The sequence below is a fragment of the Vidua macroura genome, chromosome 4, assembly GCF_024509145.1.
Source record: "Vidua macroura isolate BioBank_ID:100142 chromosome 4, ASM2450914v1, whole genome shotgun sequence".
Classification (NCBI taxonomy): Eukaryota; Metazoa; Chordata; class Aves; order Passeriformes; family Viduidae; genus Vidua; species Vidua macroura.
Window position 1 is genome coordinate 67028874 of NC_071574.1, and position 25528 is coordinate 67054401.

At 39.0% G+C, this 25528-nt stretch overlaps 1 protein-coding gene across 7 annotated transcripts in view; it reads right to left on the reverse strand.

Annotated features, from left to right (window-relative positions):
* Window positions 1-25528, reverse strand: part of MAEA (macrophage erythroblast attacher, E3 ubiquitin ligase) — a 48681-nt gene that overhangs the window by 19737 nt on the left and 3416 nt on the right. For 4 of the 7 annotated variants that reach the window (XM_053975249.1, XM_053975248.1, XM_053975250.1 and 1 more), the window contains exons 2-3: window positions 11186-11368; window positions 7541-7744 (exon numbers count right to left, since the gene is read on the reverse strand). In XM_053975249.1, the coding sequence (XP_053831224.1) occupies window positions 7541-7744; window positions 11186-11293 (312 nt within the window). In that variant the 5' untranslated portion in view covers window positions 11294-11368. Of the gene's footprint in view, window positions 1-7540; window positions 7745-11185; window positions 11369-19562; window positions 19715-21067; window positions 21166-25528 lie in introns of those variants that run through there. The other 3 variants (XM_053975247.1, XM_053975246.1, XM_053975245.1) reach the window with 3 other exon arrangements.

Sequence of the window (25528 nt, forward strand, 5' to 3'; positions counted from 1 at the left end):
GGAATAAAAGGCTGCTGGAGTAACAGTTTCTTCAAAGTCAACACGGGGTATGTATGAACTGCACTAACATTGAAGGGAGACATAAATTAAGAAAATAATGGCATAGGTGGTGACAATAAAGCAACACCACAATTACTGAAGACTAGTTAAAGTAGGGCACAAATTAACAGTAAGGGGCCTCCTTACGCTCTGCTCATTAAATAACATTGTCTGAAGATCATTAAGTTACTATTAAGTGTTATAATGTTACTCACATTAACAGGATTAGAGAGAAACTAAACAGAGTAACTGAAAGAATGTCCTACTCAAAGCCAGCTGCAGAGCTACTTATTGGGGAAAAAAGCAAAAACAGACAGCCAAACCACAGATTCATGAACAGAAGAGCCAGAAATGTTTTTGTCTACAAAGTACACACAGTACCCATGGTGTACAGTCGAGTTTTCACATGAGAGTATCTTCCACACCCTCAGCATAGCACTGACCTTTTACTTCTGCCTGGTTGTTTTTGAAGGATCCCAGTATCCCACACTTAGTGTCTGTCAGAAGAGCATGGTTTTTGTATAATATTAGAGGATCCTGATACTTTTGTTAATTAGTTCTAGTGATTAATTCATGTTCTAAACTTGTGTCCAACTTCAATTTTTCTGACTAGATTACAAAACTCCTTGGTATTTGATGTCTGCTCTCACACTTACCCAAAGCACCAAGCCATAAGATTTCCCAGTCATCCTCTCCCTCCATCCAGTTTTTCCAACAGCTTTCTAAAGTGTGGTGACCAAAACTATACGTGTTCTGGCACTGGCTGCTTCAGAGCCAAGCAAAAAGAAGTGTTTCATCCACCTCCTTTCACTCAAGGACATAAGCTGCTTGGAAGAGGCTCAGAGTTGGAGCAAGCACTGAGGTGAGTTATTAGCAATCTGTTTTCCCAATGCATCCTTTGCTCCTGCCTCAGCAATTTTTGTAGCTCAGCAAATGGCTGCACCTTCACCCATCAGCATATTATACCATACTAAGTACAGTAATAAATGACTACACTACAGTAGTGTGACAAAGCCTCTAGAGCTTAAGATGCATCATTGGGCAGAAAAAAAGTGCCTCATTTTCTGTCATAGCCTCTTCTAGCAAAGGAAAGGCACCTAATCCTTTGCTAGTGGAGCACAAGCCCTGCAACTTTTATCCATGCAGGATCAGTCTGCCTCAGCAGCTACACACATTCTGTAACAAAACATTATCCTGCCATCTAATGTAGTAGTAAGAGCAAGTGTTAAATGTGAGGTAAGGTTTATACTTTGAAGAAATGTCTGGCAGGAAGAAAGGACAGTAAGAAGAGTCATAACTAAACCCAAACCTTTTCTGCTCCTGGGTAGATACTACTTCCAGATGATAACACCGTTCCCCATTTAGATAAAATTTCAATTCAAGAATTTTTCTTCCATAACCAGCCTTCCAGAGTAAGTGGAGAGCCTTCCAGAGTAATTTATTTTGTAATAAATTACCTCAGTTATGATTTACCACAGGTAACCCACTTTGTCTAAATGGACTGAAAAAAACAAGATGTTCAACATCACAGTACAATTCATGTTGTTGGCTTTTGAAGTGTCAAATGATTTGCAATGAGGAAGTTTGTTATTCTGCTTCGATCTTGACTATTTCACATTTACATAATTCTAATTCCTCAAGATGCTTGAGACAAACGGCAGATGTAAGGCTGTGCAGGAATTGCAGCACTTTGAAATTCAGATGAACACACCCAGACATTCATTATACCAATCTCCTCAAAGTTGCCATGCCTACACTAGGTACAGCCAAAACAGATTTAAAGGAGTTTCCAAGCAGCTCTCTATAGCCTGGAACTGCAGGGTAACTCCAAGCAGCACAAGCTAAAATCTTGGCACCTTTAAATCAGTTATGTCAGTTTAGGAGTTCCTTCATACATAGTTTTCCTGTAACCTCTCTAGTGTGGGAACAGCAAGTCACAGGAGAGGGACACAAATAGCTCCTGGCAAAAGACACCTTTTACCATTCAGTCTGCATCTGGAAAGTCAGCTTGGCTACATTCTGCATGACAGCAAAGTAAATAATACATTCAAGCATTATGATGAATATTATTTACCTATTTGAAATTGAATTGTTATGAATATAAATGTGTTTTGATTAATTACTTTAATACATGTGTGTGTTTGCCTACAAGCCATTCTTGTATGCATCTTAACAAGGAGGATTTCTAAAGGTACATTTGTATGACTGTTAAAAGACATGCTTATTCATCTTTTAACTTTTTGAGTTAAGACTTAATACTGCTCCTTTTTGTGAATCTCAGATGTGCAGGTTATTTTCCATCTCCCCTTTTCTGAGAGAATTATCAAGTATAAAGAGTTATTCAGGGAATGGATTACTTCAAAAATAGCAGCTTCAGGAAGATTTTGCCCCGTAGCAGAGAGAAATCCTTCAGCAGTATTCTACTGAGGTGTCAGCTGAAGGATCCATATCACAGTGCTGAGGAACACTTTTCTAAAACAAGGAAAGAACATTCAACGTTGGGGTTGAAAAAAGGAACACTGATATAGATAGGAAAAAGAAGAGATCAGACACTTGGTCAAAAGCCATGAAGCTTGACTTTAAGAATTCAAGTTTCTCTTATACCACAGGACATCAAATAAGATTTCACAGCTTTCTGTAACAAAATTAAGAGTGGAACATACCTGAATTTGTTGCGCGTATCTTTTCCAGTTAGGCTAATCCCGCCAAAAACACTTTTACAAAAACTGAAACTGCAATGATGCAGCAAAAAAGACTAAGTGGACCAAACAGGAGGGAGAGATGAATGGAAGATACTCAGTTTTTCCAGTGACTACTATTCCTTATTTAAACAAAATTAATTTTAAAAAATAAATGTATTTACTACATTGAAAGACAAATAGTTTTAGAATGGTTTTCAGTATCTGCCCTGTTTTGATATTCTCCAGTGAATAACCTTTACCACAGATATAGAAGTTGAGCTCAGGAAGGAAACCATTGACAATAACTGGGGACCTGAACTCCCACTTCAAGAAAATTATTATCTTTTTGGGACTGTGTCAATTGTCAATACTTGAAGTGTCAAGAAGCCCTTCTAATACCAATCAGTGTTGACAATGGTCATATGTCTAGACAAAACTTCTGAAGTCAATGGAATACTCATTTCCCCCCCCCCTCCAGCTCTCAAAAGCAAAAAGCACACTATGGTATGAATGCAAAGGGCTAGTTAAGTTTCTTGAGGGATGATGCATGTACTTAATTACTAATCTAAGAACATTAATTGGCAGAATTTTAATTGATATATACAATCCCTGATTTAAGGTCAAATTAACCAGTTTTAAGCTATTTAAGAGTTTTTTCAACTCAAGCATTTAACTGCCCACATTACAGTGTCACTGCCCATCGTGCCCAGGAGTGCAGTAACTCTTCTGTTCCTCAGTGAATTATAGATTTTTGAATTATTTGCTCCCTGCCCCAACACACTAAGAATTAGGTTGAATTTATGCTATCCTTCACTGAAAAAACATTGCCACTTGTACAGTTTTTGTACAGCGTGAGCAGTAAGGCAAGGAGATGCATTCTTTTACTAAAATAAGCTAAGCAAAAGATGGAAAGAGGATTTACAGTACATGATAAGGGAGATTGGAAGCTTCAGAATCTGGGTTTGTTTTCAATCCTACAGGCAAGTATCACTACAGCTAAATATAATTAAGCAGAGAATGTAAAGACACTTTACATGTTTATTTTTTCTTCCTAGCCTATTAAGGAAAGGGCTGGAAAAACAAATACAATTTTAAACCCCACCACCTCCAGAAATAGTAGACTAAGTACCACATTTGTAGCCTAATTATAAAATTTATCTACAAACAGAAACCAACTTCCTACTGGAACACCACTCTTCCTAAACTAGATTTGCGTATCAATTAATGGCACAGAAATGAGATAGCAGTATAGCAGAACATGAAATAACAAAGTTGAAGTTAACAGACAACCTTGCTAACTAGCTGAAAATATGAATCTGCAAATGAAAATAGGCATTTTTATATTGATGTGGCATTCCACTGTAATAATGACCTTATTTTGATTCTATTTATTCTAATAAGCCTATACTGAGTTTCATTCATATGCAACAAAAAAACCTTTAACATCTAGTTTGTATCTTTAACCCACACTGTTTTCCACATCATTATGGAGCCAGAAGACATCAAGGAAAAAGTCCATAATAGAATCCCCTCTACCCTGTATTTACTTTGGCACAAATATTTCTGTCTTTGACTGTCAGCTTTTGTTTTAATCTTACTCACATTCTGGTTTACTTTCCCAAGCAGCATTACATTTTTTTAAAGACATATAACAAATATTTAATGTTTGGAATTTTTTTCTTATATTGCCATAACTTTATGCTGTAAAATGCCTTATGCCCAAAGTTATTCCTTACTTGAGCAAGTTTATAACTCTGATATTTAAAATTTCCCTATAATTTTTCACATCCAGCATTGCTTTCCATTCTGTTTGCTTCCTAGTTTATAATCATGATTTTTAAGCACTTATCTTCCATTATAAGATTTTATAGCCTATCATTCCTATGGAGGTAATTAATTTAGAAAATAGCCTAAAATTTGTCACAGACCATCAAAAACTACTAGAATATGGTACTATGGCACACAGTCAATATTTGCCAATAGTACACAGCAGACAGCTTGCTCAAACATAGGGATGATTTAATGGCTTCCCTTTGGTCACTGAAGCAGAATCCTCCCTGACCTGCTTCACCCATGAAGCACCTTGGCAGCTCTGCAGGTCTCTTCACATTCAGGAGCTACACAAGAAAGTTAAATCAGGCAGGCTGAGACTTGCTCCCAAGACTGGTCTAACAGCTACTGGAAAGTGTTTAACCTGGGATCCCCAAGCTACAACTGAACTACCAAGAGCTGCTTCCTTCAGCCTTTCCAAAGAGCAGCAAAGGGCACCTCAGCCATAATCAGAGGAACAGAATCACAGAACAGTTGAGGTTCAGACCTCTGGAACTTGTGTAGTCTCCCTGCTCAAAGCAGGATCACCTCTAACAGGTTACTTGGGATCTTTCCCATTCCAGTCTGGTTTTGAGCATCTCCAAGTATAGGGAGGCTCGACAAGTCCTTGTGTCTGCTGGGGAGCCCAGAACTGGGTACAGCATTCCAGATGGGTCTAAGCAGTGTTGAGTAGAGAGGCTGGATGACCTCCCTTCTGCTGTTGCTGCTTATCCCAGTGCAACCCAGAGTGCTGTTGAATTGTCTTTGCCACAAAAGTACATCAGTGGGCCGCTTGTCCACCAGCTTTACCTCTGGCTGCTGGACAAGCTGAACAATAACAGAACCTTTTTTCACTTTCTTACTTAGGGTATAATGTCTACCCAGTGGTAACAAAATCAAGACAAGAGTGGTGGCGGGGACATTAATCAAAATACCAGGTGAGACCACAGTAAACAAAGATTACTTGGGATGAAAGAATAACATGGTATTTTGTAATCTCTACAGCAAAGTTACATTAGTAAGCATTAGAGAACATTTCAACGCTCACGTCCTTTAGCAAGAAAGGAACAAAAAGAAACAAAGCTGCTGCTGTCTTACTAAACCAGCAAAACCATAAATGCTGTGTAACAAACAAGTCCCAGTATCATACACTGTAAAAGCTGTTCACAAAGAAGACTGCCATACAGTCAGACCAAGTGCAAAGTAGGGACACTGAGGGAAGCCTTATCTTCATTAAGCCAAAACAAACTCTAATGCTGACTAAAATGCATTATTTGAGTGAACTAGAAGAAAAATGGCCTCAGTGCATTCAACATACAACTGTGTTCTGTGTTATGGGAGTTACTCTGATGTTATGCAAATTAAAAGAGTTAGGCTTGCAGGCAGAAGGTAAATAATCTTACTTAAAACTTGCTTTTAAACACAAAATTTCCTATTCAACAAACAGAATGAAAAGCTTTAAGTATGATGTTTTTACCACAGGGTCTTTCAGTATGTCACAACAGACTTTCACACTCATGTCCAAACCAAAGCTGAGCATTACTTAATCAGGCATAACAGAGCTTGCTATGAAAGTGAAAATATTTCCATAGTGCTTTTTCAGCAGACCTAGTAGGTACAGTAACATGATGATTCAGCAGAGATGAGCTCCTGCTCAAAACAGAGGGAAACATCTACCAGAAGTGGGAGAGCTGCTGACCAGTCAAGCTGCAGTTATCCCAGCTAATTGCCTCGGGTATTTTTGACTCACATGCATGGGCTATATCTCTAGTGAGGCACAACAGCCTCTTCAGCTGATTTTTTCAGGACTATTTCCTATTAATACTTTGTAACCCACTTCCCCTCTCACTTCTATTCAGCCTCTACATGCTATTTCCTATTTGGCATTTACAGAAATTGCTGTTGGCTGAACAGGATTAGACCAGTAAAGCAGCCAAGGAATAAGAGACACATGACAAATAGGTAGGTCCCTGTTATATGACAAAGAACAAGTACATATGCTCTAATTTGACATCAGTAAAAAAAAAAAATCTTTTTCCCCAACAAAATGAGAGATGTGTTCAACTATTCCACCTAAGAAATGCAAAGTACATAAGTCATGTAAGAGAACTCAACTTACAGCATCTTTATAAGAGTAAGATTTTAACTAGAAGAGTTGCATGTCTTCTGGAATCAGGAGTATCTAAAGAAGATTCAAGGATTGCTCAGGATCAAATAGCAAAGGCTTCCTAAAATCTCCAAAACATGATTTCTCTAGACAAAGAACAAATGCTTAAAAAATCAGTTTTAATGTTCTCGTGGCTTTCATAGGACCACAATCAGGATTCACTGGCCTGCATAAAGTAGCTACACCAAAGTACACAAACTCCAAACACTTCATAACCCACTGTGAGCCCAACCAAAACCAGCTAGCTAACCAGTGAAAAGGAAAGCAACAATCACAAAGTGGTGAAACAAGCAAACTGTTCTCAGGATCATGCAAGATATAATGGCTACTAAAAAACCAAAATTGTATCAAAATTTCTTTTCCCAAGTAAAAGCCAGCCTTCCTCTCGGTGCATTAAACAGTAGGATGATACAATAGAACAGTTGTTCCTGCAATCAGCAAATGCTGTTCTGCTCAGTCTGGTCACCTACAGGTACCAGCTGAGTGGGGCTAGACAGATGGGAAGCTCCACCACCTGCTTAATCAGCAGCCTAAAGGCCTCTAACAAGAAATTTTGTATGACATTTGAAAATTAATCTGAGTTTTAATAGAGAAAGGTGTTTATCATTTAGCTTGTGACTAAAAATGATGCCTTCAATTTTGACTTATTTAATACATTAAAACACAATTTATGCCAAGTAAGAAGAACAAACTCAAGCCTAAAAAGATTAACAGATAAACATTAGCAAGGAAGGCACACCAATACATAAAAATAACTGCTACAAGGCTAAAGCAGCTTGTTCTCATTTTCCAACTCCCTCTCTACTACCATTTTGTTAACAAGTCAGTCCACACTGGCACCCACCTCAATCCCACTTTGTCTGGCTAGTTTTACAGCTGTGTTGTAGTAGCCACAGCGCAGGAGATGCTCCACCATCATACGATCCATGCGTTTCTTCTTCCACATGTTGGCAGCAGCTGGCTGGTCACTGCTGTGCTCCTTGAGATGTTCAATCCTGCGCTTGCAGAGCTTCGCACTTTCATCTTCAGCCTGGATTGACTCAACGGCCTAAAAAGTAAAAACTAACAGTAAGAGCTACACATCTTCAGTCTCCTTTTAAGGCAAAACACAGTAATTGTTTGTAAGCATTCTTTATGTTATACAGCTACTCCCAGGAGTGTCTCTTTTGTTTAGAAATATTTCTTATGGCAGTGCATAAGCTTCTGCATGGCTGGTCCAATTCTGAAATATTCTTGCACAGAAGTATGTTTTGATCTATTTGACATTATGAAAATATACATTTTTCTGCTTAATTTACAGTTTATCCAAAAGCAGAAATGTATCAACTATGGCGGCAACTGCTGTAATAGCCTGCAAAGGGCTTTGTGAAAGTTTGCAGTCATCTGATCCAAACAGTTGAAAAGCAAAATTTCCACCTCTAACCTGCATGGCTTCTTCATCCAGCAGCTGTCGTGCTGTATTAGTTCTACTGAAGAGTGATGCAGAGTAAACCCACATTACTTCTAATACACTGGAGCCATTTTAATCAGTCATGCAATAATGGAAATTATACAAATGGTTGGCCTCTTGGCACCTGTAATTCAAGGATCTAAAAGCAGTTTTTCAAAATCGTCAGTTTTGTTAAACTGGTACTATTTTATGTAATTCTGCTACTGTGGAAACGTGCATCCCTTGTTAAGGAGCTTTACTTAGGAAAACACATTTGTCCAGAGGAACCAGATTGATTATTTTAAACCAACATATTGGCATACCCAGCAAAAAAAAAAAACCCACACACCAGTCCCCCAAGGTATTGCCACAATAGTTTTTTTAAATTAAAACCAAAACACTCAGCTCAGTTGCTTTCCTTCAGCCTTAGAGCCATCATTCCAAGCTGGCTGACTCAGTACACAGCATGTGACAACTCTGGGCCATGTCAAGGTACAGAACTCCAGAAAGCTGGCAGAGTTTTTAAGTGCCTGCTAAGGTAAAGGCAAACCAGGAGAGGATGGTTAGTACCCTTCCCACCTGCAATGTATCACTAGTGATGCAATTGCAAGTTAGGCTGCCCTGTGGTGACTTTAAACTTGCTGGCTTGTATTTGAATGACTGCACAGGTCTGGCAGCTGGAAGGCACAGGCAGAACTTTTGGCAGCCCACTCTGCACGCCATGCTGACACAGTGACCTTTCCAGAACTCCAACTGTAGTATCATATATGGTACAGCTCCAGCTCTGGAAGCACAGGTTGGTTTCTAATTGCATTTACCATGCCTGCCCATAGACAGACTTCAGTATTTGAAAAGCAAAGTGAAATGAGAGAAAACTTGCAAGGAAAGCTCAACGAGCTTACCCCCCTGCCCTCAGTTAAGCCCGACTCTGATCTGGCCCTTGATACCAAATTCAAGTATCTGAAACACTAGTCACTATACAAGAGTCTCTTAATAACATACATGTAAACATCTGTAGCCTAAATTATTTTTACTACTGAAGTCTGAGTTACTTGTGCTGCTGACTTGAGCTTTATTTTGTAACATAGTTTGGAAACAAATATTTTGTTTGAGTTATAAACTGGGTCTCTTCAGCAGGCAAACACTAACTCAAGACAAAACACACTTTCACTTTTTAGATATCTGCAGTATTATCAGATGTGAAGGCAACCTTGAGAAATATTCTGAATACAACTAAGAACTGAAGGCAGCCAGGCACAAAGGTTAGACCCTTTCTGCTTCCAAAGGGCTCTTCTTACATCTGGACCTATACAGCTCTTGCTGGTTTTTTGATCCTTCTAGTATGCTCACAAGGGCTACAGATTCTTTTCAAAACCCTCTGAAGCAAGTCTATCTGGACTTGCCCTGCTGGACATTAACAGAACTTGAGGGAACAAACATATTAAACAGGATACAAAAGGGAAAACACAAAGGCCTAGGTTTCCCCAGGATCATTTTCAGAACTGAAGAAACCAGCTATGTTTCAAAGCTCTCTTTCAAGAGTGAGTAAGGTGTTAAATAAAGGAACCATCTAATTCTATTATGGCCATCTCAGCAGTTCATGAGATCCTTGTCTAAACACAGGAGGCAACAGAGATCCCACATGTGTCCAAAGGCTCTAAAGAAAACAGTCATTTTGCTCGGGGCAGAGATTATAGAGAAGACAGTTGGTAGTTGAGGGTTTGGAGCAGAAACAAGACCTTTGTATTTCAGAGGACTTTTACTGGTTAATAGTTTTTTTTGGTCTTTTGTTCTTTCTGAGTAGCTATAAGATTCCCCAGAGTCTTTCAGGCAGTCAAAAACAAATGAGCAATTAAACTAAAATGGAGCTTTGCATCCAAAACACTCAGCAATGCCTTCAGACACACCCCCACAGTCAGCAAAGCTTTAACAAGTAAATAACTTTTACTCCTCCACATCATTACTACACACCTACAAGCAACATACAACACCTCTGTCAGAAATAGCTCCTATTTTTCTGTAAGTAACAGAGAAGTGAAGAAAACATACCCTTTAAGACCTCTTTAAGTCTCACAATCCGAGGATGAAAAGAGCAATTAATTTATCAAGTCTTTTGCAGAACTTTTCAACACCTAGCTAACTTGTTCAAGCAGAAAACCCCAAATCAACACATATGACAGCGTTATTTTCATGGTGCAAATCTCCAAGGTATTTTGATGCTTCACACAGTACTGTCTCAAGATTTATATCTGTTGGTTATTTCATTTAAGTTTCAATGAAATGACTCTGCTTCTACGTTTCATCTATTTATTTCTGGAGAAGCACTGCTCTCAAGTCAGGCGACAGAGCTATTTCCATTTTTCTGCAAGACTTGTTTCAAGTAAGTGTTCTGATGACTCTAGGGATGAGTAATATTCCCATCCAAAATAAGGATGGCTTATACTTCTTTTTCTGAGAACATATACATCTTTCTCTAAGAAAGATGTGGTAAAGGCATCAAAGGCTGGCTGTATTTTGCTCAAGCTTAACAGCTAGAAGCAGGTTATCCTGCCAAATTTTATTTAAAAGGCTCTTAATATTCCGTAGGAATCTTTCAAATTGCAAGTTGAGTGTTTATAAAAAACTTTCAAGTAACAATCCAGGACAATTTGCACTTTCTTCTGCAGAGAAGTCTAAACAATGCATACAACTATTCCTGCACTGAGGGTTCACATTTTTCAGCTTCATCTTCTACCTGTTTTGCTATTCCAGTGATCAATTAATTCAATTGCACAAACCTTTCCATTAGACAAGCAGGAATTGATACAAATCAATTAATCTTGCTACTATTTCTTTTCTGTTAGTAAAAAAGTAATTTTCAGGACTACAAATATGTATTAATTTTACCTCTCAACAGAAGTTTGTTATACTTAGACAAGGACTACCAAATCATATTTCTTAAGCACAATGAAGCAAGGTTTCACTGTGCATTCCAAGGCTTTTAAAGAGCCAGTAATGCCTGTTACCTTGAAAAGAAAATCCAAGCAAACAGCACTGCAATGAAGGTAGAACAGCTCTCACCTTGCGTTTCAGAACGCTGAGTTTTTCAACTACTCCATCCAGGAGACTGACAACTGAGTCCACAGCAGGGCAACTGCTCAGCGTCTTCTCCAGTTCCGCCACCACCATGGTCACGTGGCTGGTCTCTCGATCAATGTTCTTCTGTGCAGCTCGAAATCGTTTGTTCAGTGTTTCATATGGCACCTGAAGCAGAAATAGCAAGTCATTAGAATTTCTGTATTTAAAAAGTCAGGTCCTCTAGAGCTTAGAATGACTGATGGTTTCATCTGATGCAGCCCGAAGAGCACCTTGGTTCCAGAGGACTAGAGGTCATTGACCGAACTTGAGTTCCCATACTAAAACCCTTATTTAAGTTCACTCAGCAAGGAGCTCACACTTCAAAGATTGTGAAAAAACATCAGGAAAAATACTGCAGTTTCTTGTCTGATACCATGTTCACCTATCCTGCTTTGGCTGTAGGAAGTACTGATGGAAACAATCCAGGGACAACAGAATATGAAGACAAATTTGTACCTAAAAAAGGAAAGCTACAAATTAAACCACAACTAAGAGATCACCCTTCACACTCTGACTTTCTAATTTTACATTTCTTCCCTTCACAAATTCATTAAAAAAGAGAAAGTTACCTTTGAGAGAAAGCATGTATAATGCATATTGGCTACTGAAAAATTTATACATAGTACACCAATAGTTATTCAGGAACAAGTCTCCTGCATACCTCTACCCTGAAAGACTACTTTTTTTAGTATTACTTCCCCAAGGACTATAAGGAATGCCAAGAGAAACCCCAAGTAAATTTTCTTTTAGTGACAAAAGCCTACAATGTATGACTAAACTGGTTAATTTCCTCTAATGCTCCTTTCCTGAATTAAGAGATTTACCAGTCTTGGAGGTCTCTTGTCCTACTTGTCCCATACCTTTGTGGAACAGTTGAATCAAAACTGCTACTGATGGCCATTAGGGACACATGGGTGGGAGCAGTCTACAGCCTCGGGAATGATTTGGGAAGTGTTAAGTTGCTTCCACTACAATGGCAGCAAAAGCAATTTAGACAGGAAGTTCTATTACTCCTCAGAAACAGGAATTTTAAAAAACATTCCAGTGCTGTACACTTAATTCAGCCATATCTTTAATCTTTAAAAAGTCCATGAGAAGTTTTCAGGTAGTTATGATAATCTTGATTGCTTTTCCATTAATCAAAGGCATAATTTAGATAGCAATCAGATTATCCATGTTAAAGGTAAAACAGGAAGCACAAATCAGTGCTCTGTTTGGTACATATCACGTACATGTTTGATTACAAATCTTTCAAGCATATAACTTCTAATCAATTATATCAAGGTGTCCGTTTTCCTCCTTCTAATTATCTCCATGCAAGGAAGTATCCCCAGGGGCCACACCTCTTCTGTGTTCTATTAGCAAAGAGGTTCCTACAGCAGCACTGCAATTCCCCATCAGAGAACAGCTTGGTTCAGAGGAAGAAAGATGAGCCAAAGCATTTGTTTTCCCAGACTCTGCATTACCTACAAGAGGTTGTGCTTATTTGTAGTAGTAATAAAAGACAAGGATAATCCTGATAAGGTATGAAAGGGCTCCTCTTCTCAAGACTGAAATGATCCATTTAATGGTTCTTGGTATCTCAAATTAAGACCTAAACAAATCACAGGGCAAGACTCTACCACAGAAGGCACCAAGCCAAAACAATTATTTTTCTTACACATTTTGTCCTAAAATCCCAGCAGTACACCCACCCAAAACTCAAATCACATAAACCATGACAAATAGGCTTCAACACCTGCTTAATTGCCTATGTAACAATTTTCCATCTCCAACACTCATTTTTTTTTCCATTTACACAAAAAATGAAATATTTTAGAGATCCACAGATAAAAATGGATGTTCTAGAAGGCCATTATTTTGACATCTCATGTTCTAGAACATGGAAACTTATTTCCAACTCTAAGACCTGATGCCAGACAGCATTAAGACAACTTCTTCCCTTCTTTTTGCCCCACTGCATTTTTCTTACCATTCACCAAAATATATTTCTGCAAGTATTTTGCTAATCAGCTTTCCACGCCACACTGAAAATCTGCATCAATAAAGACTTTCATAAGCTACTATTAATTTGAGGTACCTTTTTTAGTATAGAAAGTGCTTTTGTTAAATTTTGAGCAGTTAGCTGGACAAAGATCTAGTCAGTTGGGAAAAAAGTCTGTACTTAATTTCCCTTTTTCCCTAGTTCCTTATCTGCACTCAAGAGCAGTAACAGCACCCATTTCCTGTGCTCTGTCTCTTCAGCATGCAGACTTCTGGCACAGTTTGTGTTCATATGACATTCAGAACAACTGAAATTTCAATTTCAGCTAGTATCACTATATATCATTTAGAACGTCTAGGTGCAATACGTTTTGAATCTTATCTTATATTTCCCTACTACAAAAACAATATCTGAATGTCTTCTGTAGAAGAGAATATGAGTTGAAATGTTTCCACTATATACTCTGAAAGTAAATAAAAGTAAACATATTGAGAAACATAATTTAGTGTGTCATAACAAGGGAAATTAAAGGTACAATGAAATTATTTGCATAACTGGAGCTGACAGTAAATACACTTTACCAGAGATTTTCGTAATTTGCACAGGCACTTGTTTCTTATTATAGAGCCAGCAGTTTTCATGAGAATAATTGTGAATCATATCTAGGTACAGCTTTTACGCTTATTTTACAGGACAGAGTCTACGAATGCCAAAATTTAGAACTGCAACTGCTGCATTCCTTACAAAGCAGGATTTATCTTGAATTTGCATCTTGATCTGGTGGCTTTTTTATTACTCCTACAGCTCCAAAGTGCCAAAAGTCCCAGCTCCCCAGCTCTAGCTTGCTTTACTGCAGAACCCTTCAAAAGTTACAGGCACTGTACCAAGAGGATCATTTTTTTCCACCAATAATTAAAGTTACTGGAAGGAGAACATACAAGGAAGTGTTCTGGACAATGCAATTTTAAAAATTTTAAATTATAGTTCACTTTGATTTTCAGGTACCATTGTTAGAACACTGTGAACACCAAAGTTTTCAGACTAAGAGACAGATGCAAGATTTATATCTCATTAATTGCCATAAACCTATTAGAGACTTGGAATCTTTCCTGCCAGAACCATTCTATGACCAAACCTGGATTACCGAGTCATTATTTAGAGATAAGAGTGACTACAGAACTCAGCCTAGGGAAGCATTACCTTAAGGAAAAAAGAACAAATCAGCTTCTAGAAAATCTGAAATAAAGCAGCAAGTACTGACCAGAATGTGTTCTGCAGAAGCACAATACCAACTTGTCCTACTCGTTAGAGCTTGAAAAACCACACCCAGTTGGCTCATACCATGAACATACAAGAGGATACAAAGGAGAGTTGTAAAATATTAGCGGGCACCACATTTAAATCCAGTGGCACTAAATACATTCTGCTCCTTTTGTTCACCAGCTTCTACACCTGCAGACACATTATTCAACCTAAGCATGTACTAAACCAGGTCAAACTTAAACCTAGTGAAAAGGAATTTGAGTGAAGTTAGAACAACCTACACAAGAGGTAAAATTCCAGTAACACCAGTTTTTCCAAGATCAAAATTTTGCTGTGATGTGAAGTTTGCTTGGCTGGAGGCTTCTGCAACTGTAGCGTGACTGTTTCCAGGTGCTAAACACTAACAAAAAAGCAGAGACAACTGATTAACCTGATCCAAATATTTTCTTCATTTCAGGAATTACTTCACTCTGTTTTCAGAAAGCCAAAAAAGTGGTGTGCTGTCCCAGAACATGCTTCAACAACCTCTAGCTGTGGAGATAAGACTTAGAAGAGGATTGTTCAGGGTGTACAAGCTTGAACTGGTGGAAGAGGAGGAAAGACTGCCAGGAGAGCTACACACTGATCGCTCAGTTGAGAGCAAGGAGTAGAAAACTGCAGAGCTAAGGGTGTCAGGGAGAGTTTTTAAGCGTACACTTGGGAACTCAACTGTGAAGTTTACTACCTGGCCTTCAGCCCAAACACAGTCCTCTTCCTCCCCATGAATGCAAATAAGATACCAAAGCAAGGCAGAGTTCTCAAATAATGAAGTGGCTAAAACTATTCAAATTGGGCAACTGTAGGCATTCTTTCTTTTCATAAGCCATATCAAATGTAACTTGAATACCCTTAAGCAGAGTAAATTTAAATATATTTTCATAAAAATAAATTTTTCAATAAGCCATTCACTTACTAAGTGATTCCATTTTCTTGAGTTTTTTGAAAACACATTAAAAATAGAAAAAAAACAGCCAGTATTAAATGCTTGCATATGTTGTAACCTGATGTTTTGCAAACTGTATACACTTCTCAAGTGCTAATTATCAGCCTCCAAATAAATATTTAAAGAAATATTAAGCCAACTGCATACAGGGGTGCATCAAAACAAGTGTGAGCAGCTGGTCAAGGGAGGCAATCTTGTCCCTCTACTCTGCTCTTCTGAAGCCCCACCTCCAATGCTGCACCCAAATACAAGAGGGATCTAAACCTGCTGGAGTGAGTCCAGAGGAGGTCACAAAAAGGGGTTGGAGTCCCTCTGCTGTGGAGACAGGCTGAGACAGCTGGGGGTGTCCTGCCCGGAGAACATAAGGTCTTCTCTGGGAAGACGTTATGGCACCTTCCAGTACCTAATGGGGCTACAAGAGAGCTGGAGAGGGACTTTTCACAAGGGCATGGAGTGACAGAACAAGGAGGAATGGCTTCAAAATGGCAGAGGCAGGGTTAGATTAGATATAGAGAAGAAGTTCTCTACTGTGAGGGTGGTAAGGGCCTGACACAGGTTATCCAGAAAAGCTATGGATGACCCATCCCTGGAAGTGTTCAAGGCCAGGTTGGATGGGGCTTTCAGCAACCTGGTCTAATGGACATGGCAGAGAGGCTGGAATTAAATTATGTCCGAGTTCCCTTCAAAGTAAACCCTTTTATGATTCTAAACCAGCTAATCCTTTACACAATGTCATACATGCATATTGCTTTTACACTCATTATCAAGATTTTACTGAGATTAATTTTTCTTCTCTTCTTAAGGTTTTCTGAATGCATCTATGTGTGCACACTTTGTACTCGCTCCATAAATCGAATATATAGAAACAGCTGCTGAACACACTCCCACCTCAGCTCTTGCTTATCTCTACAGACTCACATAAAAACACCTTTAGAAAACCTGTGATGAGAGCCTACCATCTATAGCCTTTAACAATATTGAAAGGGAGAGAAGAATGCAGACCATTTTCCCCTCATAGAAGTTTATTAATTATAGTGATCAAAGCTTAAAAAGCTTTGCTATCTCAATGGCATTTATGTTGTTGGAAGTCAGACATCCAGACTGGACTTATGCTCATTGTAGCACCTTGAATTCTATTAAGCAGCTTAATGGCATTTCGAGAATGTGGCAAAGTTTTAGCCTGTTGCACACTTGCAGCTTCTACAACAGACACAGTTGCTCACTAAGCACCTGGGGTTTGCAAACAAACTGAATACAGAGAAGGGCTCTCTGCTTGGGATAGAGTACAACATAAAACAAACATGAACTGTGGAGAGGTCTTTGCAGAGGTGTTGTAGTTGTGCATCCACAAAAACCATCTGAGTTACAGCTAGAAATGCAGCTCTCATTACCATCACAGACAACATATACATCCACTTAATTCAACTAGACTTCAAATCAGTAATTGCAATTACCAGGGCCTTACAGAAACCAGCAGCTTAAGGAAGATGAAAAGCATCTACAGAATTGAGTTTGTGACCCAGCTACAAAGGACAACAAGGTCCCACTTCTGAATGCTTTCTCTGTCTTTACTGGTAAGGTCTTCTCCTAAGCCTTCCTGATGAGCAGCTGAGTCTGGGGAGAGAGGTACTATTCACTCATGTAAGAAGTCCAAAGCAAGCTGAAGATACACAGGTACACAGGAGCAGAAGGGAGGAAAGCAGAGAGCTCTTGGATGACACTGCAAACCTGCTACCATTGCTGGAATGTCACAATGACCAAGAAAAGCTGTCCGTGACTGAAAAGGGCAAGTTTTGTGCCTCTACTCCAAAAAGAGAACCTGGAAGATCACAAAACCTACAGGCTGGTCTGCCTCACCTCAGTTCTTGTGAAAGTTACAGGAAAAAAAAACCACCAAAAAAACTCAATCATTACCAATCTCATAAAGGTGACTAGGAACAACGAGCCCAGATTTGTCATACGCAAATCAAGCTTGACAACATTGCTTGCTTTCAGTGATGAACTGACTCTCAGTGGTAGGAGCACACTGGCAGCCTTTTGTGCCAATTGTACTGAGGTTTTTGACATTGTTTCACTTGTGGCCAAACAGGGGAGACATGGACTCAATGGCTGAACACAAGATGGGTTAGGGACTGACTAGTCAGGCTCTAAGAATAATGGTCAGTGGCTCCAAAGCTTCCTGGTGGCCAACTGCAAGTACTGCTTGTCTCCCCAGGAATGTTATCAGCTCCAACAAACATGTCATCTTCAACCATCTGCCCTACAGAACACACAGTCAGAAAGCTCACAGAGGACAAAATGGTGGAGTGCTTGATAAATGCGTGTCAGAGCTGCCATTCAGAAAAAATGACAAACTAGAGAAATACACCAAGAACTTTATGAAACATAATAAAGACAAACACCAGGGCCCAATATCTGGCAGAAAACCACCCCAGCCTTTAGCATTGGTTGTGGAATAACTGGCGAGGACCACCACTGCAAGAAGAGATGCAGAGGTCCTGATGGACAGCAGGTGGGACATGAATCAGCAACAGGCTCTCATGGCAATGAAGGTTAACCCCATCCCAGGCTGCAAGACTAAAGGCAGTGGGTTGAGAGGAGTGATTGTTTATGCTCAGCACTCATGCAGACTCATCTGGAATACTGAGTCTGGTTTTCAGGTCACTTCCCCCCCCCACACTAAAAAAGAGACGCTGACACCTGGAGAGAGTCCAGGAGGCTGCCACCATGACAGTGAACTGATTGGAGGATAAAAAAAAAAAAAAAAGTCCAAGAGAAGCTGAGAGGGGCAGGCTTGTTTCCGTTGCAGAAGGGAAGGCTATGGGGAGCTGGAAGCAGCACAATCTGATAGAAGCTTTCTACCACCAAAAGGTGAAGGTCACAGATAAGAGCCAGCCAGACCTTCCGGAGTTACAGAGCAAAAGGGAAGGAGGCAGAGTTGACAACTATCACTAAAGAAAATTCCAGCTGGACATAAAAAAAAATATTTCACTCAGAAGACTTGGTAAACACTGGAACAGCAGCCCAGAAAGCTGACAGAATTGCCATCCTCAAAAACTTTCAGAACTTGGCAGGACTCTGAGCAACTCAGATTAACTTTGAAGTTAGCCAAGGTTCAAGCAGAAGCCTGAATTTAACACTGTCTGCAGAAGTACTTTCCTACCTTAATTTAATGAATTCATCTTTGCTAACTTAGACATCAAAAACATTTCCATATGAAGATCTGAATGACCATACCAGATAAAACCAAAAAATCTCCTCTCTGTCACTATCTTTTCTTTGATAATATCCAGAAAGAGGATGGCACCTGAAAAAAGGCAAGAACAAAGTTACTAATCCCAAACAGTCTCACTGGACTTCTTGAGCCAGAGATGGGAATTTAATAATAGAAACACCACAGGGTGTTTCTCATCCATGAACTCCAGTTGTTGTTGACCTGAGTTTTAGCATGCAACATCCTGTTGTGAGACATTTCACAGACTCACAACTATGTGAAGAAATACTGTTTGGTTTTGACTTTTCAACTAATTTGAAACCCTTTTGTTCTTGTTTTGGAAGCAAAAAAGGGAACCCTCTCTTTCTTCTACAGACTGCTCACATATCCTGAGATTGGAGAGACTCTTTCTGAACCATTCATTGAAGACAGACATTCCATCTCTCTAATCATTCTTGCCCTTCTGTAGACATTTTCCAGTTTTCCTACACCCTTTCTCAGGATGAGAGAAGGGAGAAAATAAGAGTAACTCATACTACTTGAGAGAAGAAGAAACCATGGATTTAAACTGCTGTGTAATGAGTTCTCCATTCTTTCCCTTCCCAACACTTCTGTCCTGTGTTTGTTAACATTAACCTGGCCACTCACAGAAAACATTCACTATTAGCCCTGAGATCCCACTGACCAATGATGATCACTTCCAACTCAGTTATTATATATATAAGACTAGGAATAATTCTCTTTCCACCATACCTAAAAACTGTATCACACAGCACTTACCTATACTGAATTTAATATATTTTAAAACCCATTCAGTCTCTCACTATTTTCTCTCTAATGGTTCACACTTGGGCTGCATCAGTAATACCTCAATTACCTTAGTATCATCAAGGAAACTGCTTCATCTCAGCACTTACTCATTCTTCCAGGCTGTTCAAACAGCTGAATATCACCAGGATGCCAGCAGAATCCTAACACCAATCTTCCTCCATTAGAGAAGCTAGTTACTAAATCTTGATGTTTGTTTTTTATCTTGCCCAGTTCCTTATCTGCATAAGGACTTCAAGTCTTTCTTGCAAGAGTTCCTGGTAAGGCTTATCTCCAAAAAACATTCAGTAATATGAATAAACTATCAACCAAGTCCACCTCACTGCCTACTTCAGTTTTTTAAAAACAACTCCAATACCTTTACATGGAATATTCTTTTTAAAAGTCACAGTAACTGATGTACATTATTCCATATTGGATTAGTCAGGATACTATTTCTGCATCAATAAGCCATTGGCTGGAAGGGAAAAATCAATTACGTATATTAAAAATCTCACTAAAATTTTACTTAAAGTAGAAGCATGGAAACAGTCTTCTACATTGTCTTTCTTCCACAGCTATCCAACAAAATCCCCAGACTACTTCAGCATTTGTCAGAGGAGGACTCAACAAAGGAGAAAGGGATTTCTCCCAAAGCAAAAAAGCTTTTTATAACAAATGTTATGTGCTGTATATCTACTCCTTCGGAGGTGTAGGATGTTAGGCCAAAGTCTAATGGCCACTGTGCAAAATTCCAAATACCACCTTGATGCTGCCCACAAGTTTTTCCAACTGGTACAGACCAATACTGAAAGATTGAATTACACATTTCTTTCATGACTGAAATAAATGTAAGCCTTTATTCTCCTCCAAATCTTTAGCCTTACGTTAGACTTTCAGCACACCAGTTCTCACACTGATCTGGTCACACACTACAACACTGGCCAAATTCCTTCTTTACTTATATAGATTCAACCCTAAGGAACTCCAATTAAAAATGGAAATTAAAACACAATCACTTTCAGATCACAAGATTATTCAAAATGTTTCTAGCTCACAGTAACTACATGGATGAAACTCGTTTAGATGCAGCAGAAAAAAGTAAAAACCAGTTTGTATAGCTATCATTTGGTTGTTGGGAATTATAGAGTAAAAGTGAGACTTCAAAAAAGTCAATTGAAAGAAGAAATTGAAGGAAGAAGTATTTGGTTATATAAGTAAGATCATTAACTATTTTCCAGACTCCTGTTAGCAGGAATTTTGGAAGTTTCTAAAAACTCATTTTCATAGAAAACAGTGTAGACAACAGAAATAAGCATCTTTTACATAGGTTTGCAATTCTGTAAAGTACCTCAGTGTTAAAGTATCTTGGCTGAAAGTAACTCTTTCTCACATAAAATGTGTTTTTTTAAAAAACATGAAAACCTACATTGTGTATCTTTTCAAATTAATTCCATAATGAGCAGGAGGGAATTAGAAATTGATTTTAGAAAATCTTATAAAATACATAAAGTCACAAAACTAGGGGGAAGAAAAAGAAGAGTTTCAAGAAATATAAAATAAAAAGAGTCCTACCCGATTAGGTGGGGGGAACCATTACAGAACTATGCTTTCCTTTCAAGGGTCAGAAAAATGGTGTGCTTCCTCTCCTCAACTGTGTTAGCTTAGAACACCTGAAAACACCAGAGATTTGTATGAATCTACAGGTCTCCAAGACAATTCAGTTGAAGACTTTGAGATATAAATAAGCTTTTTCCAAATGCCCCTACATGAAATTAAGCCTGGCCAGACAGCTAGGGAAAACAAGAGAGGTGCAGTGATGAAAATGCCTTTCAAAAAACTAGAAGCAAAGACATCTTAGCACCACTTTAGGCACGAAGAACAAGGAAATATAGGAACATGTAAGAAAAATTAAGCATCTCCTGAAGAGTTTTAATAAACAAACAGTGTCAGGAGAAAATCTAAACCCCACAAAAAACACCTTCAAGCATTCAGCTGTTTTCTTGAGACTAAATTAGAACACCATGCTCACCACTTCAACAAAACAGAAAAGTAGAGGACATCTATTATATATGAAACCATAGAGAAACAAGGCAGGGTACAATAAACTACTGAAAATTTTCCCTCAAAGAAGTAACAATTAAGAACTTCCATGCAGAATTACTGAAATTCTGTATTTTTATATAATTATTTTTTTCCTCAACGATTCTTGGATGACTTCAGACCAGAGTCAGCATTATTATTTGTCACTGGGCTTATCCAGAATGTAAATAATACCAGCACCTCTTCAGTGAACTCTTCTGATGAGTAGCTCTTATAAATTTCTTAAAATAGTAATAGCTTTTCCTTGTTCTAGGCAAAATCAGAAAAGGAAAATAAAGTTACAAGAATAGTAGTATATTTGAGGAATGGATGGCTTAAAATAACGTCTAGATGTAGGTTAATTAGGTAAAAGCATTAAAATAAAATCTTGAAGAGATATAGAGCCAAACAAAGTAATTTCATAAGCCTAAAAGCATTTGGAGGTAATTTGGATTATTAAAAACCAGTTCTTTTTAAAAACAGTTTCAATGTTTTGGAAGGGTAAAGCCTAATAGCTTGCCTTAGTTACAAACAAGTCAGTTTTACAACTCAGGAAGACTGTGTATTCCAGAGCAGCTGTGTCTCGAAAGAAACCATCATTATATTATTCAAAGCTGCTACTTCAATACAGGAGAGAATGAGCAGCAAAAATTCTTGGGCTATCCATCTGCTACACACACACTTAGTCAACAGAAGCAATCACACTCCTTCAAAATATTATCCTGTTACACAAACTGCAAGTAACTTATTTCTGAATATATTAGGAACTTTTGAACAAGGCTTCCTACAAGAAAATTAAGTGCTTTACAAAGCAATTTTACAGTTACAGGAAATTGTCTTACATCCCTATATAGGGAAGTTGACAGCCATTTTAGAGCCCTGCCTAGATCTACCCTGAGGACATAAGAGGCCAGTCCTTTTCAAGGCACTTGTTTATAGCTGCTACCCTGGACTTACACCTCAAAAGAAATGCCTTTGCTTTTATTCTTTTAGTAGCAATACTGGAGCACTAAGAAGAACCTAAGCATTGCTCCCTGGCCAAAGCTGAGTTGCAAAGCTCAGGTCACTCAGCAGGTTTGTGTCCTGAGCAAGTCCTTCCATTTGTTTTGATCCTTCGTTCTTCTCCAAATATTTGCTCATTTTAATCACAGCACCACCTCTTTACCTCTTTAAATGAAAGAGGTTGTTGTCCTTCTGTATGTCTGCACAATCCAGACATCATGATACTGGATAGAGATCCCATTTCCAATCAAATTGCTCCCCAAACAACCTATTCCAGCCAAAGCGACAGCATTTCTTGTAAGACAATTCAGCATTATTGATGCAAATCAGCAGACCCATATCAGAATATATGAATGACCGAAGTTCTACTCAGTCTGTTTTATTTTCACTGGTTTACAAGTCCAGTTAATCCACAGAGCTCTTAGAAAAAGCCGAGGTACATCAAAAGAAGTTGTGAAGTAGTTAAATTACTGGCTATCAAAATAAAAGTATCTTTAAAAAATGCTTTATTTAAATCAAATATCACATATTTTAAGTAATCAACTACTCTGGCATCTTTCACATTCTGGGTTAGCAAATACTTCCCACATAGTGTATCTTCAGTCTTTAAGTTGTGGGAGGCCAAGTGTACAATTCAGGCAGCTTTTTGACTTAACAAGGACTGATAGATCCTGTCAGTGTGCCCTTACAGCAAATACCCATCTGCCAGAACAGTACTTCCCTAAACCTGTGAGCCTGAAAGGCACTCTTATGCTGATTATACAGGAACTACTGATTTGAAAGACAATGGGAAAATGCTTAGGGAGCACACCAAGTAAAGCATTTTCCTCCTATTACAGTATCTAGGAAATGTTTGGAGCTCATCTTTACTTATTTCCCAGCTCCTGAAAAACACTCACTATGCTAAGACTCAAATCTTGCCTTATGTCAACATTTAAAGATCCCAATGTGCTAGCTACCATACAAACATATTATTCCTACACCAGAAAACATGCACAAACCAAACTAACAAGATCACAGGCCACTGTCCTGTGAAAACACTACAAATCAAGTATGGTGCAACTAGGAATTGCAACATCAGGTAAGTGTTCACTTTGAAGATACTAACAGGAAATCTTCTGTAAGATGTTTGAGAATACCTTTCTTCAAGTATTCTTGAAGGGGTATTCTAATGGGGTACTAATAACCAACCAACAGCTCTAGGTCATGACCACACTGTTACTGCCTTTTACTGTGCTTTCTTCCTTCATTAATCACTTTAAAATGCATTTTATAATGAGTGGGCAGGGGTGGAAAAGAGACCAACAATTTCTTCAGCTACTGCACAACGTCAAACTTCTTACAAAGACCCAGTGCTAGCTTTTTCTTAAAAGAGTGTTTTTTAGAACAGAGGAAAACAAGAGCAGTAGGAAAGATTTCACACTTGTTTTCTGACACACACACCATGTGTCAAAACAGGAAGTGCATTATTCAGCAGCACAGGAACGCTCGGCATGGACACAGAACACACTTGGTGAGTCAGAGCACCCAGGTTGAAGACGGATTGAGTGTGAGATAAGTGTTCGTGATGAGTTAGTGCAGAGCTGTCACCAATGTCCAGGCTTAGCTTATTTTGCCAACCTTCTGTCTGAAAGGCACTTAGATAATCTATAAAGGAGCCTACAAGAGCTGGAATGGGACTTTTTACAACAGCAGGTAGTGACAGAACAAGGGGGAATGGCTTCCAACTAAAAGAGGGCAGGTTTAGATTAGACATGAGGAAGAAATTTTTTCATTGTAAGGATGGTAAAACACTGGAACAGGCTGCCCAGAAAGCTGCGGATGCCTCCTCCCTGGAAATGTTGAAGGCCAGGCTGGATAAGCCTTTGAGCAACTTGGTCTAGTGGAAGGTGTCCCTGACCCTGGCAGGAGGGCTAGAACAAGAAGATCTTTAATGTCCCTTCCAACTCAAACCATTCTATGATTCTATCATGATACATATTTGTGTTTTCTTACATTGATGTACAGACAGTAAACTAAACGTTACAAGTTGTTACTTCTGTTTGAAGCTCTGCTTGAACCACTTTCACTGAACAACTTTTGCTGCTACCTGTTCAAAGTTTTGACAAAAGTACTCTTGACTCTTAAAATTAGGTTCAAAACCAACTTAAGAGTAAACCTTATAAACATGGGGAAAAAAATAAAGTACTGCAACCAGTTATGCAAAAAATTAATTGTGCACTTCTTCTGCCTCACTGGGTAAAAAGTTGATCGTTCAGATGTTTGTCATCTCCATTAGTGACCTGGATGATGGATCAGAGTGCACCTCCCCAGTCTGCAGACGACAGGAAACCAGGAGGAGCTGTTACTATGCCAGGTGCTTGTGGTGCCATTCCACAGATCTCACTGGGCTGGAGAAATGGGCAAACAAGAACCTCATAAATTCAACAATGGGATACGTGAAGTCTTACACTTGAGAAAAAACAACTCTTTGTACCAGGACAAGTTGGAGACAACAGCCTGGGAAGCAGCTTGGCAGAACAGAGCCTGGGGTCCTGCTGGACAAATTGCCCATGACAGCAATGTGCTCCTGCAGCAAAGGCTACCAACAGCACCCCAGGCTGTGTTAGCAAAGACACTGCCAGGAGGTCAAGGAAGGTGATCCTTCCCCTCTACTCTAACTAGAACTTAGACCCACCCAAACCACCGTGTCCAGTTTTGGCTCCCCTGTCCAACAGAAACATGGACACACTGGAATGAGTAAAGAGAGATCCCTACCAGACTGGAGAATCTGACATGGGAAGAAGGGCTGAGAGAGCTGGGATTGTTCAGCCCAGAAGAGGCCCAGGGGAAGCCTTGTCAAGGTGTGTGAATACCTGATGGGGACAACAAAGATGGAGCCAGACTCCTCTCAGCAGGGTCCCATAAAAGTACAACAGGCAATGGGCACAAACTGAAATACAGAAAATTTCC